The 20537-nt window shown below is 34.7% G+C and overlaps 1 protein-coding gene across 2 annotated transcripts; it reads left to right on the forward strand.

Moving 5' to 3' along the window:
• Window positions 1-87: 87 nt before the first annotated feature.
• C4H4orf33 (chromosome 4 C4orf33 homolog) lies at window positions 88-19180 on the forward strand. Of its 2 annotated transcripts, none has more exons than XM_060147441.1 (7): window positions 88-203; window positions 8921-9110; window positions 11557-11617; window positions 13984-14035; window positions 14170-14369; window positions 16235-16389; window positions 19048-19180. In XM_060147441.1, the coding sequence occupies exons 1-6, from the start codon at window positions 189-191 to the stop codon at window positions 16338-16340; spliced, it is 624 nt and encodes a 207-aa protein (XP_060003424.1). In that variant the 5' UTR covers window positions 88-188; the 3' UTR covers window positions 16341-16389; window positions 19048-19180. The 2 variants fall into 2 exon arrangements, with proteins under 2 accessions (XP_060003424.1, XP_060003425.1); XM_060147442.1 differs by lacking the exon at window positions 88-203 and adding an exon at window positions 4970-5087.
• The last annotated feature ends 1357 nt before the right edge of the window (window positions 19181-20537 follow it).

A 20537-nucleotide genomic window follows, 5' to 3' on the forward strand; every position in this document is an offset into this window, starting at 1 on the left:
GATAAGCTGCTGGGCCCGTGTCCTAGGATGGCTGGGCCCAGCGGTTTTTTTTGTTTTTTTCTTTTATTCCTTTTTAAAAAAGAAAACCCCAAAAATGTAAACATAGGGCATTAACTACATATTTTAAATGCCCCCGTATCTTTGTTACCTAACACTTCCGGACTGGGAGAACTCGCTGGCCAGAGCGGATGGTTGGAAAGCACGTAGGTTTCTGCGTCTGCAGTCTGAACCCAGACTGGCGTCTTCAGAGTCTACCTCCAAAGCTGGAGGATTCTGGGTATGAATTTGGTAATCCCCAGGAACTAAGTACGTGGGTCTTTGGAGAAAGGACACAGCTGTTGTTTAGATAGTTAACCGCGTGGCAATAAGACATGTAGTTAGAAGTACTCCAAAGATCCTGCAAATTCAGCAGTTATTTCTTTAGAGATAACTTTGATTCCTCAAAAAAGGATGGAAAGACAAATTCACATTTTTTTGCAAGAAATAACGAGGTAAAACTTTACATTTGTATACCGATTACAATCCCCATCTTTAAAAAATGATTATATCTGGATTTAAAGCTCATCATTATTTTTAAAAGTTAACATTAGAGGAAATTTCAATCCCAGCAATCAAAATGTTAACTTGAAGCCAGCCACCAGTTTTAGTGCTTTTTAATCAAATATGTGTTTTTATGGGTTGAGGTAAAGTTTCTAAATAGACATGTAGAAGTAGTCGATTTAGCTTTCTTTTTAACAGTTTAAGAAGTTTTTGTTGTTTGTACTCATAGTGTTATATAAACAAAGTAATGTTAGCAGAATGTATTAAGAAATTTTTTAAATGCGTCCAGCTGTATCCAGTTAGGTAGTCGAAGTCCTGTTACAGGTTTTCTCCATACTCACTATTAAGAGAATGAGATAGACCTTCCCCTAAAGACTGGTTGTTACATATGGAGGCACATCTAATAACTATAAAAACTTTAATTTAGCTTTGAGTTAGTGAAGATTGAACTTGATCTGGTTTTTAGTGGCCATGAAGTTAACACAAAAACTTGTTGGAAGGAAAAATTGAAAGTGCAAACTCCAACTCTTTTTCGAAGTCAGTGTGTGGCTTTTTCTTCAGGAATGTCTCTCTGACTCCCCAACGACTTGTTTGTATCTTCCCCTACATTTGAACCTTGCATACTGTCATAGGGTGATTTAACTTGGCACCAAACAAGTAGTCATAAACTTAACTCTACATTTACACTAGAAGTTGATAAGATATTAGTATGGGTGAAAGCAAACAGTACTTTCTGGATGTAAATGATGAGGTGGTCTTCACATTGCAAAAATTAAATATCCAAAATTGGAGTTTTTATCTCTGTACTTGAATTATTTGGCCTAGATGGTCAAGGTCAATACAAACTATATAGTTTTTCAGTTTTGAGGTGTGGTGGTTTGTTTCTTGGTGGCTTTTTTTTTTTTTTTTTTGGTTACAAGATTTTTACTGGTTGAATTTTAATGAAGTACTTTCAAAATAACTTTCATCTGTAAGAAACAAAGTTGCTATGATTTCACTTATCTTTATCCACTCTAGTGTTCTTCCTTCTTAAAGCTTCCCTTCTGTTCTCTACCCACTTACCCCAAGGTAGGTGCTTCCTTTGTACTTACTTCGTGCTTCTTCCTGCAGTGTCTATCATATCGTTTTGTAGTTTGACTCCAGGCTCCATCATAGCACCTGGAACACAATGAGCACTTAATAAGTATCTGATGAAGGAATTAATTTAAAGAATGTGTGTGCATAGGAAGTATCTATTACCGTAATTGAGTACAAGGAATGAGAAGGAGAGAAAAGTACTTAGTATGTGTTTAACCATTATCTAGTCACTAATTCATGTTTTTTATATTGATATATTTCTGCAATAAGGAAAGCCCTAAAAATTAATAGATTTCACTAATATTAATTTATGCAGTAAATTGACATTGAGTACCAAGTACTGTGGGGAAAGCATCATGAAGAATACAAAGTTGGAAGTTCAAGCTAGGATCAAAACTTCTTTTTAACATTGTCTGATATTATTAAATGCCATAAAAAGTGATTTTTTAAAAACTCTTAATAATTATGTTTATTTGACCAACCAAGAGAAGGATGGCCTAGAAATTCAATCTCTCTTTTTAAGCTTATCTTTTTATTATTATAATTATTGTAGTAAAAAATACATAACATGAAATCTACTCTTAATTTTTAAAGTGTCAGGCACAGTATTGTTAACTCTATGCACATTGCTGTACAGCAGATCTCTAGAACGGTTTCATCTTGCATGACTGAAACTCTGTACCTATGGAACAACAACTCCCCATTTCCCTCTCCCACCAAAAGTGATTTTTATAAAACAAAAATAATCATTCTGTTAAAACAAACGCAAAAGTTGTTTTTCCCCCAAGAAAGTTTTTTAAAGTATGTAATAAGCAGAATATGTTTAGGCTGAACCATGTGAAATTGTTGATTTTTTCCAAAATTTCATATGGCTTAGCTTAATATTTTAACTGAAAATATCTGAATAATGGCAACACCCCAGTGTAATATCTGCTCTTGCAGACTGGGAGAAAATTACAGTAACTTTACTTAAACTTGTAGAATATGCATGCTCTTCTCAGAGTAGCTGTGACACTCAGGTGTAGTGACTCCTTGCTGAATTAAACCCATAGATCCTATTAAAGTTTTGGTAACTCTCAGCAACTAGGACACAGAGCAATTCTATTTGGAAGCATTGTAATTCTTTAAATTATTACCTTTTTGTGAGAAGTTTAATACTTTATACATGATTTAGTTATTAATTTATTATCCTATAAAGAAACAATAATTTCACACTGCCTTGGGTGAAAGAGACAATAAGAAAATAGGCTAAGTGGTGCTGGGAAAACTGGACAGCTACATGTAAAAGAATGAAGAACACTGCCTAACACCATACACAAAAATAAACTCCAAATGGATTAAAGACCTAAATTTAAGACCAGACACTATAAAACTCTTAGAGGGAAACATAGGAGAAACACCCTTTGACATAAACCACAGCAAGATCTTTTTTGACCCACCTCCTAGAGTAATGGAAATAAAAACAAAAATAAACAAATGGGACTTAATTAAACTTAAAAGCTTTTGCACAGCAAAGGAAACCATAAATAGGACCAAAAACCAACCCTCAGAATGGGAGAAAATATTTGCAAATGAAACAACAAAGGATTAACCTCCAAAATATACAAACAGCTCATGGAGCTCAATATCAAAAAAAACAAACAATCCAATTAAGAAATGGGCAGAAGACCTAAATGGATTTTTCACCAAGGAAGACATACAGATGGCCAAGAGGCACATGAAAAGATGCTCAACATCACTAATTATTAGAGAAATGCAAAACAAAAGTACCATGAGGTCTCACCTCATGCCAGTCAGAATGGCCATTATCAAAAAATCTAGAAATAATAAATGCTGAAAAGGATGTGGTGAAAAGGGAACCCTCCTGCACTGTTGGTGGGAATGTATATTGATAAAACCACTATGGAAAACAGTATGGAGTTTCCTTAAAAATAGAACTACCATATGACCCAGCAATCCCACTACTGGGCATATACCCTGAGAAAATCATAATTCAAAAAGAGACATGTACCACAATGTTCATTGCAGCACTATTTACAATAGACAGGACATGGAACCAACTGAAATGTCCATCGACAGCTGAATGGATAAAGAAGATGTGGTACATACATACAATGGAATATTACTCAGCCATAAAAAGAAACAAAATTGAGTTATTGGTAGTGAGGTGGGTGGACCTAGAGTCTGTCATACAGAAAGAGAAAAACAAATACCATATGCTAACACATATATATGGAATCTTAAAAAAAAATAAATGGTACTGATGAACCTAGTTGCAGGGCAGGAATAAAGATGTAGACATAGAGAATGAACTTGAGGACACGGGATGGGAGGGGGAAGCTGGGGCGAAGTGAGAGTAGCATGGACATATACACACTACCAAATGTAAAATAGATAGCTAGTGGAAAGCAGCCGCGTAGCACAGGGAGATCAGCTCCATGCTTTGCGATGACCTAGAGGGGTGGGATAGGGAGGATGGTAGGGAGGCTCAGGAGGGAGGGGATATGGGGACATATGTATGCATATGGCTGATTCACTTTGGTGTACAACAGAAACTAACACAGTATTGTGAAGCAATTATACTCCAATAAAGATCTATTTTAAAAAGAAAATAGGCTGATAGATGCCGAAACTGCTGGGATAGTTAAGACTGAAGCAACCAGAACCATATCTCTAGAGCACTTAACCATATTCCATGATCTCAAGGGTCAGACTATCCTGTCTGAGAGTCTAGTTTTCTATAAGAAAACCACCTCAAAAACAGGTAATTTTAATGATTTGAACAGATAAATGTTTTCTTTAGGCAAACCTATATACTTTAATAATAATAATCTTTTTTTAGTACTTACTATGCCCTAGGCACTGTTCTAAATATATGTGTATTAACTCATTTAATCCTCACAGAACCTTGTAAGGTAGTTGCTATTTTTAAATCCCTTTTACAATAACTTGCTGATGATCGCAGTTGGAAAATGCCTGAATTTCGATTTGAACCCAGGCAGTCTGGTGCCAATGTTAGAATCGTTGACCACTATGTTTATACCTCCCAATAGGATAATATAATTTGCAGCTAGGATAATATTATTTACAGCTAGTGTAATATAATTTACAATTTTTTGCTTATATAGCCAGTTAGCCTTTAGTTACATTAAGTGAATTATTGCCAGACGTGTTCTATTGTAATCTTATGATTTACAGTTGATTTTTAAATTGTGCAACAATTTTAAATATTGCTGAGTTACCCTTCCTTCTTCCTCTAGAAAACCGCTCAAACTTCTGTGGAACGATTAAAAGTCTTCAGACTTTTAAGTCTTCAGACTTTAAGGACCAGCGGTGGTCCTTCAACAGGTCTCTGTGCTTCAGTCCGCCAAGTCCCTCCCCTAGAGCTTGCGGGCAGCGGGGCGGAGCCGCAGGTCCTTTGACCTCGGCCGCAGGGAGCGAGCGAGTGGTGGCCGGAGAAGAGACTCCCGGTCTGTGTTTCCTCCTTGTCAATGCTTTCTCCACTCTGTCGTTCCTCCCACCTTCTCCTAGTCTTGTTGGCTTTTTCTCTTGCAACTTATTTTTCAGCTGCTTCTGGCGGCACAGTTTCCTCCCACTTTCGGGCTAACTTCCTCCTTTCTCCGTTTCTCTCTTAAATGGACGCGGGAGACGGGGAGTGGGGGCGGGGACGATGCAAACTGAAAAAAAAATCATTTTGTAGAAAACTGAAAACAAACGTTCGTGAATAGAATATTTGGAAATTTTCCTCACAAAACGTTCAGTTGAGAGAACGTATGTTCCATAACTTCCTTCTTTTAACCTTTGTGGATTTTTTTTTTTTTTGCTCTCTAGGCTCTTAATGCTCCGGGGTTCCGTCTCCTTTTTCTTCCTTCACTTCCTTTTAAAGGTCTTACCATAGTACAAGTAAAACATGAAAATAATTATTTTCGACTTTTTTTGATGAAAGAATAATTTGAAGAATAGAAGTTAAAATGTGGAAAAGTACAGATTAATAATAAACATTCTTTTTAAGAAAGTTTACACAGCCAACATAAAAATTGTATAATAGAATGGTGTTCACCTTGAATGAATATATTCTTTTAATAATATTCCTAATATTCATTCTGACTTTTTAGAAATGTTCAGCATATGTAACATAAGGGAGAAAAGAGGTCGTCACTATAATGTTTGAGAGATCCAGCTTAAAATTAGACTTTAAAACATTTTTAATAATTTATTTTTGAATAAATGCATGTCTATCATAGTATAAGATTCAAATAGATTTTAAAAAAACGGATACAGTTGAAAGTAAATCTTGCTTCCTCAGCTTTCTCAGGCAGATAATCCCCTCCAAAGAGGCAACCACTGCCACACTGGTTTCTTGTATATGCTTCCTGAGATAGTATATGCATTCACAAGCATATATGCAAATATTCTTCCTTTTTATTAAGTAAATGTGTACTTTTTGCACCTTGCTTTTTTCACCTAATATATTTTAGTTGTATATATAGAGCTGCCTCACTCGTTTTAACTGCTGTGTGGTATTTCCTTGTAAGATATAGCATAATTTATTTACTAGTTCTCTACTGATAGGTATTTAAGTTGCTTACAATATTTTGTTATTCTAAACAATATTACAGTAGATATCTTTATAACTTATGTCTTTTTGAATATATACAGGTGTAATAACTCGTAGAACTAGAATTGTTGAGTCAGAGGTCATTTGCATTTTTTATTTTGATAGATATTGAGGGATTGCTCTTGACAGAGTCTGTGCAAATTATGCCCCGACAGCAATATATTGATTGTTTCTCAGCGTCCTCATTATCACAGCATTTTATCAAACTTTCTGATTCTTGACAATCTAAGGGAAAAATAGTAATTTATTGTTGTTTAATTTGCATTTCTATCATTATTAATGAAACTGAACATTTTGCATTTTCTTTCTGTGAGCTGACTATTCATATCTTTACCCATTTTTTTGTTGTGGTGATCTTTTCATTATTGATTTCTAGGAGCCCTTTAAACATTAAAGAATTTAGTTATTTGTCTGAACTATGAGTTGCAGGTATTTTTTCCCAAACTATCTTTGATTTTGTAATGGGTTTTTTTGGTGGAGGAAGGCAGATTTTTGCTTTTCTTAAAAAATGTTTATATAGCCAAATATATCAGTGTTTGTTTTTTAATGTCTTCTGGGTTTGGGATTATATCTTAAAAGGCTTTTTCTGCTCTAAGATCATCTTTTAAAAACAACCTCCCGATTTTTACTTTCTTGATTTTATTTGGTTTGATTTTTATGTTTATATCTTTGATTCATTTAAAGCTTAGTTTGGTGTAGGGATCCAACTTTATTAAATTGGAGTGCAAAATGAACCAACTGCTAATGGATCTGGTCGGTTAGGACATGAGTCCTGGTTGATTAGCTACGTGAGAATCATCCCCAACTCCCCACAGACTTTCTTACACTTTATTTCTCCAGCACCTGCTATGGTGCCTGAAACAGAGTGAGTAGCTAATAAACGTTTGATAAACTAATTTGAAAGGAAATTTCTAGATATGATGTCTTATCTTAGTTATTTGCCATTGTTCTAGTATATAGTGTTGAAAGAGATAGTGATACCACTAACAGTTGATTTCTCCTGCATAAAATCTTAGAATCATGAAATTTTAGATCCAGAGACTAGAACAGTTATTCACTCCACAAATAAATAATAAGTTCCTGTTACTTACAGGCATTCTAGCTAGGGATGCAGAGAAAATAAAACAAGTACAATATGTCATGTAATGTCAGTGCTGTGAATCAAAACAGCAGTGTATGGGCAATAGAGAGTGGCAGGGAATGGAATGCTGCATGGATGCCCACTAGCCCAGGTTGTAAAAGACATTAATAAACGAATTGTCTCTACTTCATATGAGCACGTGTGCAAACAATGAAAATTGAAAGGTGGTGGGGGTAAAGCCTCCACAATCCTAAGTGTCCCCAGGGAGCTGAAAATCAATTGTCTCTGTCTGGGTCCATGTTATCTTTAGATTAGATTGTAAGCTAGTGAGCAGGCCTATAATTTTGAGGTTGATTTTGTTATATTATGCATGCTTAGATTGACGTGAGTGTTCTTTAAGCAAATTAATAAATTTGTTGTTCTGATAAGAAACTAAGGTCATTTTATGCAAAAAGTCAAAATTACATTCTGCCCTTGGGCATGTCAGCCATGGCACTCTTCCCTACTAGTGGAAGTCTGGCTGATATTTCTTGCAGTAATTTCCAGGCAATATTCAAAGAAATCTTAGGAGAAAAGGCAGAAGGAACCAGTGGAAAGACTTAGGTTTTCAGTACCAAAGTCTGGGAAAGCATGGCTGACATTGGTTCAGTTTCTTGATTTATTTCTTGATTTATTAGCTATTTGACCTTGGACAAGTCTGTTTCTTTGTTTGTAATGAGGATAATAATAGTTCCTCTACAAGTTTTTGTGAAATTAAATGAGATAATGTTTATAAAGTGTTTGATCCATAGTGTTCAACAAAACATAATTTTATTAATATAATACTGTGTCCTTCCATTTAATCCTTAGAGTAACAATTTAAAATGCAAATACTGCTTGCATCAGATGTACTTAGTCTATTTCATAGTTTAAATGATAGCAGATTTTGTTCCCATATTTCAGTTGGAGAAAAGGGATTAACCGAGCAAATGGTCATTTAACACTTGAAATATCAAAAATTGAAAAGGCTAAGAAAAACCATACCCTGAGACTAGGGAAGACAATATTAAACTCTGCCTGCCTTCAAATGGTGGAAGACCCCTCCACTCCCACCCCAAAAAGAAAAGTTTTAGCCAAAAGAACAGGTGCTAACAGCAATGCTTGCACTCATTTATAGAGATTTTGAAAAATCAAATTGAATTTTACTATAAAGATCTTGATTCCCAGGGGATCCAGTAATTCATCTGCACATTTTACAGTAAGACAAAGGATGGCATATAAACTCATAGTGCTTAGAGTTGTTAAATACATGAACAGTTTGCAGTGGATTTAATTACAGTTCTTAAAAACTATTTTGATACACTCTTTAGTAGGTAACTCGAGGTGGATCTAGACTTAAAGTCTTAAAGCTTTTAGGATCCAACTACCTATTTTATAATAGAACTCCATGTCCATGATTTACCATAACACAAATGGCCTTTTGACTCTCAGAACCTTGTTCTTGTCACTCTGCTGCCTTCCTACCTTTGAAATTTGGCTTTGAAATTTTCATTTCATTTCTTTCTAAAGGAAACATTTGTAAATTGTTAAAGAGGTTTTTTTTTTTTAATATTTTTTCCCATTAGAGTCTTCAAATGGATTTTAAAATTGAACACACTTGGGATGGTTTTCCAGTGAAGCATGAGCCAGTGTTTGTCAGGCTGAATCCAGGTGATAGAGGAGTGATGATGGAAGTCAACGCTCCATTTTTCAATGATCCTCCAGCCCCACTAGGAGAACCAGGAAAGCCTTTCAATGAACTGTGGGATTATGAAGGTAAGTGGAAGTCCTGTATTTTATTGCAGATATAAATCTTTTTATAATAACCTTTCATAGAACTATTATTTTATCTTGCTTTAAGGAAGTGAGTGCTTCTGAGCAACTGACATGTGCAGTTTCTGATATTTCCTACCATTCTCGCACTCTTGACTTTTTCACGTTGCCTATGTGACTTCGACTATATAACTAGAACAGTGAAAAATGGCAATTACAAATCCAGATTTTTTAATTGCTGCTATATTTCCTTCCTTTACTTCTGTTACCTATTCTGAGTTCAGCATTTGTTTTGTTTTTAAGTATCTTCAAATTGCCACTTTAACCTTATAAACCTTCTTTATGGAAGCTTTGGGGCGTTTCACTTGTTATGAAAACACCATTAACTTAAACATGAAATGTAGTTTTTATTTTATACTGGCAAGTAATCTCACACATTAAGTGAGGGCTAAAAGACCGGCCATGAAATTCCAGTTTCAGGTTTGCTGTATGATCACCTTCTAATGAATCCTAATTAAGCCACCAAACTTATCTTTCTTAAATAATCTTTATGATGCCGTTTCCTAGATTACAAATCATTCCTGTCCCTAAGATAAGGTTCAAACCCTTCCCATAAGCTTCCAGGGTACTCCTGAATCAAGCTATCAAATTAAACCAAAAATTCTTGACTTCCAAAAGGCTGATAGTCTCATTCGTGCATATTCTCACTCACGTACCTTTTCTCATTCGAGTCCCTCTGCCCCTAATGCACATCGTTCAAGGTCTAATTCAGGTTTCATTTCTTCAAAGAAACCTTTGATGACTCTTGTAGTCCATACTAACATCTACTTTCTCTGTACAATCTATATAGTATGCATTTTGTTAGTGTTAATCTATCATATGTTAAACATATGTTGTCTTTTATTGTTATAGAACTTGTATATACCAGCTTCCTGTTGGTGTACACACTAATGTGAGTAATCTACTGGAGGTACTATAGACACCAAACTCAACAAGTCCTAAACTCAACTCATCCACTTCTCTCATAAACTTGCTTCTTTCACTAATTGCCCAATCTCAATCAATAGCACTATAATACATCGAATCACCAAATGTAGAAATGTGAGATCTTTCCAAGATATCCTTCTCTCTCACTCTCCATATTTGGATTTATTTGTTAAGTCCTGTCAGTTTCACCTCCTAAATGTTTCTCTCATTTATTATCTCTTCTTCATCCTACCATCCTTGCCATAGGTAAAAGACTTCAAAAGGAACAGTAAGACTCTGAGTTGTGGATGGGGCTATATCTATATCTTAGATATTTTATTATTATAAAAATAACACATGGAAAACTAGAAACAACCTAAATGTCTATCAATAAAGAATTATGTGAATAAATCATAACATTCTATAGAAGAATGCTATGCAGTAATTAAAAAGAATTAGGTATCTATATGCTGTACAGTTTGTGTGTGTGTGTGTGTGTGTGTGTGTGTGTGTGTGTGTGAAAAAAGCAAGTTGTAATCAGAAAATGATTCCATATATATTTTTTTAATCTATGCAGGTAAAATAGATTATGGAAGGACAGAAGAAGTCTAATAGGTTTTAGAGCAAAGTGGGAAGAAAAGGACTTTGACTTTTTACTTAGATATATGTTTATGTTCTTTTAATAATTTAAAAGAAACGTGTCACTTTTATAATTATACAGTTTTTTAAATAAACATGCTCAGAAAATTTCAGGAAATTATAAAGAGAAATCACTCAACCTGTATTCCACCTGTCAGAGATAACCAACCATAACATTCTTGTGCATGTTTTGCAGGCATCTAGGCACAGGCATATGTGCACATTTTTGTTTCATGTGCATTTGGTTATTGCTCTGCAGCCTACTTACCAAATATCATGGATATCTTCCTATATCAAAAAATATTTAACTGTATATCTTATTTTAATGACTGCATTATATTCTATTACATGGAATACACAGATTCCATAATTTATTTAACAGGTCTCCTATATAATAGGATATTTATTTATATAACAGGAGATAACAATTTAGACCATTTCTTTTTGAGTAATACTGTACTTTGATGAATAGCATCTAACTTCTTTTTCAGCTGTGTGATTATTTCCTTAGGATAAATTCCTAGAAGAAGATAACTAGCTCAGAGTCTGTGTGATATGTTCATTTCTTTACAACCTCACCAGCACTAGGCTTCATTAATATTTTTATTTTATGGTAATCTGATATGGGGGAAAAATGATGATTTATTTTCTATGTATTTTTTTCTTCCAGGCAATGTCTATTTATTTTCCCCTATTCCTAGTGGTGATATAGCTTTAATTAAAAATTATACATTAAAAAAATAATAATACATTAATTCACTTTATATTCTAAAGGTATAAACAAATTATTTATTGTTGAAGCAAAATTAAGTTTCTCAATATGTCATATCTCTGTTTTCAAAAGTTGTGGAAGCATTTTTCTTGAATGACATAACTGAACAGTATTTAGAAGTTGAACTTTGTCCGTAAGTATAAAATATTTCTTCTAACTCACTACTATATATTTTGAACATTATTTTCTAATTATAAATCATGGATATAGTAAAAGCTCACTAATTCTAGTTAACTAGTCAGAATGCTAATTTGAATTAATCTGAATAATATATAATTCCTTATTTTCAAGTAAATGTATAATGTAGAATATATAAGGTTTTAAAAATATTATGTTGATACTATTTTCAATTCACTAATGTAGTTGGTTTTCTAATAAATTTGAAGGTGTTTTTGCAAAATGAAAAATTAGTATAAAACTCTTTCATTATTTACTCTGTAAATTTGCATTGTTATATATTAGCTATTTAGAAATAAAGAGAGGCATATTCATTATTTACTCTAAATTTGCATTATTATATATTAACTATTTAGAAATAAAGGGAGGCATATAGATATAACAAAGTGAACTACTTTATGAAAATGTTTCTTTTAGGGGATTCTTTTAATAACTAGATTAAACTTTAATTTTATATATTACATAATTATGTATTCATGTATTCCTTCCTTTATTTATCATTCATTTACTGAGTGTATACTATGTCACTTTATGTTCAGTGCCAAGGATAAAAACTAAATCACACATGGCTTTTCCTAGACTTATGAAAAATATTAACCTTGGACTCTTTTTGTACAAATTTAACTGGTCCTTGGGAACTCTCTACCTGGTTGGCAGTTTTTTTCCTGTAGAAGTCAAAAAGTAAATGTATACCTACCTGTTATCTAAATTATAAGAAATTTTAAGTTAATATTTAGTAATGAAATATTTCTTTATATTTCCATTACTTATTTAAAATGACATTTAAATACTTCTCAGCATCTGTTATCTAGTAGCCTTTGTCCTTTTGTAGACTGAGCAGAGTCCCAAACAATTGATTTCAATGAGATTTTAGATATCATTTTCTTTTCCCTTATTTTGATTTCTTGCTAATGCTAGTGTGGAAAATATAGCTGTTCACAATTATATTCTTCAGAAGAGTAATTATATATCTTTGTTACCCTTCAACTAACATGCCAAAATCTTTTATTGAAAAATATGATTAATTCTCATAAACTGTAATGTGAGGTAAGAAAATTTCACCATACACGTGAGGAAGCTAAGGCAAATAGGTTTACAACTTGTCTAGAAGATAGTCAAGAACTTGTATCTGCTAGAATTCTAAAGTTACATCCTTAGTTTAAATTTTTAGATGATAATATCAGTTTATTTTTATGAAGTGATGACTTAGCATAAGATACATCAGATAATTAAATTATCTTTTGTTAGGAAATTATTCAATAACCATAATGTATAAAATTAATAAATTCTAAAAGTTTGTTTTTAGATACATCAGGACAGTTAATAATCAAGAATCATGGTTTTGCTTCAGGCAATCAACTCCTGTGACAGTTAACCTCTAGGAAAGCAACTTGAATATGTTTGTTTGAATTTTTAAGAACTTTTATTGTTCTTAGGATATTCTTAAGGTTGCATAATAACAATAAAAGGAAGCAGAGAACTTTTAAGTGGAAAAGAATACTTGTTTTCTGTTAGACTAGTTTCTTGAAGGAAATCCTTCCTGAAAAGCTCCCAACAGACCATCTGTGTCAAAATGTTTAGATACAGTCTTTTCCAGAGACCGTAAATTTGCTTCATGTAACTATTTGAAATCCTTTGATTCTTACTGACATGGATAATCCCAACTATGCTCTCTTATTAGAATTTTCTTTTGGGAGTATGTTGTGCTTCTCCTTGAAGATGTGACATCAGTGTCAGAACTGATGGTTGAAAGCAGGAAAACACAACAGGCAGATAGGTCGAGGACAGTTGTATGAGAAAATAGTTACAAATTAAAGTCTTCAACCTGTTAAGTAGTTTTAGACAATCTATATTTTTATCTTCCATCTTCCTAATGAGCTTCAAGGCAGTTTTCTTATAGAAATAACCTTTAATATGTTTGTTGGACTTTGACCTGGAAATTGGTGCCAGCTTCCCTTGGGATACTTTCATTTTGGGAACGAGTTTTATTATGAACTCCAGATACCCCGCCCCTTTTGCATACTTTGGAGCATCTAACCAATTGAAGTATTTCATATAGTTTCCTATTTAAAGAATATAAAAAGGAGTCTGAACATGTGTAACTTTATGCATTTGACGGCAATTGCCTGGAAAGTGTTAAACTCAAAGAAGCCATTTTTAAGTAACTGAACACGCTGGCTGTCCCTGTAATTATCCAATATTCATATTGCATCTTTTAATTATTTGGAAATTTAGTTACAAGCATACACATGGCAGATATGAAGGATAGTGAAGAAAATAATGTTTATTTCAAACACTCATGAAGAATTTTAATTTTGACAGCCATGGACAGCATTTGGTGCTTTTACTCTCTGGAAAAAGAAATGTGTGGAAAGTAAGTAAATAAAAATATGAGACAAAATCCTTAAGTGTATAAGATAGATAGATTTTTTAATGTTAATATATACATATTTAAATATTACTATAAATATGAATTTACCTTTTGTGTTTCACATGTTGTTTCTGTAGCAAGAACTTGATCTATCATTCAGAGCGTCCAGAGGAGAGACAAAATGGGAAGGTAGAGCTTATCTTCCTTGGAGTTATTTTCCACCAAATGTGACAAAATTCAATTCATTTGCAATTCATGGATCAAAAGATAAAAGAAGCTATGAAGCTCTTTACCCTGTACTTCCACATGAGCTGCAGCAAGGACAAAAACCTGATTTGTAAGTAGAAAATAAATGAAAATATGTCCCAACTATAACAGTTTTTAAAAAATTAATTCTTGGTAGAGTAGTAGTAACATTTTTTGGTCAAAGAAGACACATGTAAAAGCACCAAGTAGAGTTCTATGTGTCCTGATGGTCTTCAGTGAGTATCTGGCAGACTGACTTTGGACAAACATAGTCTCTCACTGCTGTCAGTAGAGCACTTAGATTTCCATGGCAGTGTGAGAAAAGTCTTGCTTAGTGAGTATTACTACAACTGGCATAGAAGTGTGGTTGTAAGTTTATTTATGATCCCTTTCAGAGCGAAATGGCCAGAGGCATCTGTTTTTCCTGGTGTGAGCAAAGGGTTTTGCAAAGAACAAATCCTTTCCCCTTGCTGCTTGAGAATCTGACATTAAGTCAACTCTCTAGTTCTCTTCTCCTGGTAACCTCATGAGGATAAAAATGTCAGCTCTATTTCTAGGCAGCATAGATGGAGACAGCACAGCTTTGGGATTTCCCTTTAACAGTAATGTTCTCTGTGGGGACCCTGGAAGCTATACCTAGGGAGTTATTGCAAGAAATACTGTCTCCTGTTGGACAGCGGGCATACAAGCCAGGAGATCTCCTATGCTTTCCCATTTTGAGTCTGATCTCTTTGCACCTGAAGCTGTCACTTAAGGAGAATGTAGCCCTGGCCAGCCTTCATGGACTGCTGCAAACACTACCAGCTCAGGGAGGAAAGCCAGCCTCTGTCCTGGGGCAAGCTGAGATTCCCGCACTACAGCTATAGCGCGTACTCAAGTGGCCAACATAGTCTGTGAGTCTGCGTGTTTAGAAAAGCCTAACAGAGACATCATAGTGGGCTTTGTAATCTGGTACACAGATTTCGCTGCCTTTTCACCCTTGGAAAGTGCTGCACTGTTCTTCTCCCTTGCCCTTCCTGTCGTGCTCTTACTCCGCTGTACTTGACTTTTTATCTCTTCTAGCTTATTCCTTTATTCTGCCAGATGCATTTTTCCCTTTTCCCCTTGCTTTTCTAGGAAAAGCCTCTTTCTCCCTTTCTTTCTCTTATCCTTCACTGTCGTTTTCTTAACTGCTTAATCTGGGTTGACTAAAACTGGCCCCGCCTGGTCAGATGGACAGAGTAGGACAGGAATCTAGATGTAACTCACCCAGGGCTCACATATCAAGATGGCATGTTTCTCTGGCTCTTCACAAGCTAATGTATTCCTGTATTCAGGCTTCCTATGTATAGGTTATCGGAGGCTTACTCTAGGTAAAAGTATGATTATGCCATTGGCTAGGGCAGAATGATTTCCTACAGAGCAGAGTTCCATTGCAGCACGTTAGCTAACCTTTCTCTCATTAAACCACAATAGAAAGCTTCCTAATGGTTAAATGGTTTTCCTAGAAAGAAAAGAACTAGAATTAACCCTCTTTTACGTAAACCTGCCTTGCTTTGGCAAAGGAGTCTGTTCTTTAATCTGTTGAGCTGAAACCTTTAAAAAAACAGTTATTTACATAACTGATATAAATCATCAAAGTTTGAAAATGAAAACATCTGTAAGAGTATAATATGATTTGTTTAAGGCTAGAAGGAATGAGTCAGGTTTTCAGGGTTGGTTTTTATTTCTCCCTCCAGCTGTGAGGGAGCTATCTGCAGAACTGAAAGGAGAGTGCTTTCAGATATGGGTGAATATTTTCAGAGTTGAATGATTGCTAGAGTGAGAAAACTGTACATGTAGAATACATCTTACCTTTGATATTCTTAAAATAGAATGTCCTATAACAGATATAACAAAATAAATAGCGCTTCAGGACGGCTTTTTCATAAATGCATAATTCATTTCAATTCCAACCATCTTTTTCTTTGCATTTAGCCATCATCTGGAATACTTCAAGCCTTTCAGTTTTAACACACTGCTTGGAGAAGAGTGGAAACAACCAGAGTCAGACCTGTGGCTAATAGAGAAACCTGATGTGTAGGAGTATAGTAGATGACCACATCAATCATTTCTTCTCTATACCTTTTAAGGTAAACTAATAATAAGTATAACCTCTTTCAAGACACCATGAACACATTTCAACAATAAATATTTCATAGAGGTCAGTGAAAGTATGTAGTATCTCTGTGGCAAATTGTGTATGAATTAACAAGAAAGTAGAAAGTTCATGTATGATTTTATCTATAAAGTGAAAATGTTTCTTGGAGTCACTTAGTCCAGGAGCCATCATGCCAAGGGGCTCTACCATCTGCCTTGCAGCACCATCACCCCACATATCCCGGACTCTGTCAACCAAAATCAATATTTCTCTTCCCACTCCCCTAAACCTCAGCCAGCTTATGACTGAACATCTTATTTGTACATTTTTGAACTCCATAGTAGTGTATAATAATTCTTTACTCAGACTCCTCTGTCCATTTTTGAAATGAATAGAAAACAATGACATATTTCAGTTGAACAGGAGGTGCACATCTGTTAAGGCATTATTAAAATACATGTGCTATTTAATTAGCTGTATTTCCTGTCTTATGACTACTTTTCTTCTGTAGAAGAAAGTGGAATGAAGTAGTCTTGAATTCGGCCAACAGATTCTGCTTTCATTTACAAATAAATGACATTTTCTTAATGCTGTTAAACAAGATGTCAAAATATGTCTTCATTTTATTTTACAAACATCAAACACTCCTGGTCCATAATTTTCAAATTTTGTGTTATAGTTCATAGCTTGAAGCCATCTAGTAGATTATCTATGAACTTCTCCACCAAACCTGGTCCTTTACCACCATTCTTAACTCAGAGATTAGCAGTCTTACAGAAGAAGAAGCTTTATTACTTGTCCAGATACCTAGTTGCCTACCCCGCGATATAGTTTTTCCTCTTCTTCTTTGCTAACTCTTACATAGCTTGAATTTTTAGGGGATTTTCTCAAGAACTACATTTACTCATATTCCTTTGCAGGTAGAAATGGCACTGTAAAACAGCTTAGGTCAACGAGATTTACGTATACAGTGTTAGATGGGCCTTCAAGAAAAGATGCCTCACAGATGAAGGACTCTGCTGCCATGTACCTTTTGTCCTTTGCCTTCCCTCTCCCTTTTTCCTGAATTATAGAATTGATACCCGAGGTAACATGCTTGCTCCATTGTGTTAATGAGGAGACAACCCAAGAATAGCTCAGTAGCAAGATAAAGGAGCCTGGGTTCCAAACAGCACAATAGAGTAACATGTCATATCTGGACTGCTACCTACAGATTTCTTTATAAAGAGAAAATATAAACTGCCTAATTTGTTTCCACAAATCAATCTATAGATTCAATGCAATCCCATTTAAAAAAATCCAGAAGGGTTTTTTTTTGGTATAAATTGACATGTTGATTCAAATTTTATATGGAAATGCAAAGGACCTGAAATAGCCAAAACAATTTTGAAAAAGTACAAAGTTGGAGGACTTGTACTACCTGACTTTAAGACTTATTGAGCTTCAATAATGAAGAAAATATGACCTTGCATAGATTTAGACAAATATATCAATGGAACAGAATAGAGAAACCAGAAAAAGAACTACATATAGTCAATTGATTTTTGACAAAGGGAAAGGGTAGTCTTTTCAACAAATTGTGCTGGAATAACTGGAAAAACATGAAAAGAAATTAACTTACCTAACAACCTACAGGAAAATTAACCTAAATGTGACTGGTGAAATGAAAAAAGTTCTAGAAAAACTCTTCACATTCAAGGGTAGACAAAGATTTTTTTCAAACAGGACATAAAAATCACTAAAAAAGAAAAAGAATGAGAAATTGAACTTCATCAAAATTTAAAATTTCTGTTTGTCAAAAGCTTCCATTTAAGAAAGCAAAGAGGCAGTCCAGCAATTCCACCCCTGGGTATCTATATCTGAAAAAAAATGGAAACACTAATTTAAAAATGTACATGGACCCCAATGTTCATAGCAGCATTATTTATAGTTGCCAAGATATGGAAGCAGGCCTAAGTGTCCATCAACAGATGAATGGATAAAGATGTGGTACATATATACAGTTGAATACTACTCAGCCTTAAAAAAGAAGGAAATTTTGCCATTTGCAATGACATTAATGGACTTGGAGGGCATTATGCTTAGTGAAAAAAGTCAGAGAAAGACAAATACTGTATGATATCACTTATATGTGGAATCTAAAAATTAAAACAAACTAGTGAATACACTGTAAGTCCCCTATATACGAACGAGTTCTGTTCCGAGAGTGTGTTCATAAGTCCAATTTGTTCATAAATCCAACGAAGTTAGCTTAGGTACCCGACTAACACAATTGGCTATATAGTACTGTACTGTAATAGGTTTATAATACTTTTCACACAAATAATACATAACAAACAAAAAGAAAACATTTTTAATCTTACAGTACAGTACCTTGAAAAGTACAGTAGTACAGTACAACAGGTGGCATACAGGGGCTGGCATCGAGTGAACAGGCAAGAAGAGTTACTGATTGGAGGAAGGAGAGGAGGTGGGAGATGGTAGAGCTGAAGGATCGACAGCAATAGGAGACGGAGGGCAAGCTTCAATTTCACTCACGCCTGACGTGGATGGCACAGGTTCTGGTTCCTTGCTGGATTCAGTTCTATTTACCTGCTTGAAAAAATGATCCAGTGATGTCTGGGTAGTAGCTCTTTTTTTCTCGTCATAGATGACACGGTAGCACTGGACTGCATCCTGAACGGCTGCTGCAACCTTCATGTAATGTTCTACATTCGGTTCCTGTGCCTCAAAAAATAACAGTGCATCCTCAAATAAAGAAAATCCCCTTGTCATTTCCTGCATCATGAATCTCTTCGGTTCTTCAGTTACTTCTTCCTCTGTCTGTCTTCGTCCTTTCTCTGGGCACGTTTGCATCTTTGAAAGTTTGCAACTTGAAGATTGGTATATGGGTGACTTACTGTATAACAAAAAATGAACAGACTCACAGAGAACAAACTATTGGTTACCAGTGGGGAGAGGAAAGGGGGAGGATCAAGTTAGGGGTAGGAGATTAAGAGGTACAAACTACTATGTATTAAATAAATAAGCTAAAAGGATATATTATGCAACACAGGGAATATAGCCAATATTTTATAACAACAAATGGAATATAACCTTAAAAATTGTGAATTACTATGTTGTACACCTGAAACTTATGTAATATTGTACATCAACTATACCTCAATTTAAAAAAAAGAATTAGAAAAAAAGATAGTGAAGAGGCAAGCCACAGATTGGGATAAAATATTTAAAATAGATATATCTGATAAAGGACTCTTCCCAGAATACATAAAGGATGCCTACAAATCAGTAATAAAAGGACAAGCCAATTAAAGAGCAAAAGACTTGAACAGACACTTCACAGAGGAAAATATATAAAAGGGCAATAAGTAGAAAGTATAGCAGTGTTCTCAACTTCCCTTATCACCAAGGAAATGGAAATTAAAACCACAACAAAGGGCTTCCCTGGTGGCGCAGTGGTTGAGAGTCCGCCTGCCGATGCAGGGGACACGGGTTCGTGCCCTGGTCCGGGAAGATCCCACATGCCGCGGAGTGGCTGGACCCGTGAGCCATGGCCGCTGAGCCTGCGCATCCGGAGCCTGTGCTCCGCAACGGGAGAGGCCACAACAGAGGCCCGCGTACTGCAAAACAAACAAACAAACAAACAAAAAATAACAACACAACAAGATACCACTAAATAACCAAAATTAAAAATTCACACGATGGCTAAAATTGGAAATGACTGACAATACCAAGAGTTAATGAGAATGTGGAATACCTGCATCAAAGGTTCAGATATAAATGATAACTTTATAATAAAGTTAAGCACAAATAAAGTTAAGCAAAGTAAAGCACAAATATCCTAGATACAATCAAAACTATAGTAAAGATTGAATTTGGATGTTGCTCTTTGTGAGCTATCTGAAACCTAATATGTATCTTCTTTTTATCTGTTTAGATGCTTTGAAAATATCTCTTCACTTTCTTTTCTTTAGATAAGAAATATTTTCCTTCTTCTAATACCAAGCAAGCAAAAACACATTATGTTAAACATTTTCTTTGGAAAGGAACATGCAGTTCAGGGAAAATTTATCCATTAGTCAGATACAAACAATGCACCCTATAGAAACTTAGTATTTGAGAGTGGGTGTTTGTAAT

The sequence above is a fragment of the Lagenorhynchus albirostris genome, chromosome 4 (assembly GCF_949774975.1).
Source record: "Lagenorhynchus albirostris chromosome 4, mLagAlb1.1, whole genome shotgun sequence".
Taxonomy (NCBI): Eukaryota; Metazoa; Chordata; class Mammalia; order Artiodactyla; family Delphinidae; genus Lagenorhynchus; species Lagenorhynchus albirostris.

Coding starts and splice junctions, on each gene's coding strand:
- C4H4orf33 (XM_060147441.1), top strand. Junction 14,036..14,169: donor GAAAAAGAAATGTGTGGAAA/GTAAGTAAATAA, acceptor TTGTTTCTGTAG/CAAGAACTTGATCTATCATT. Junction 14,370..16,234: donor CAAGGACAAAAACCTGATTT/GTAAGTAGAAAA, acceptor CTTTGCATTTAG/CCATCATCTGGAATACTTCA.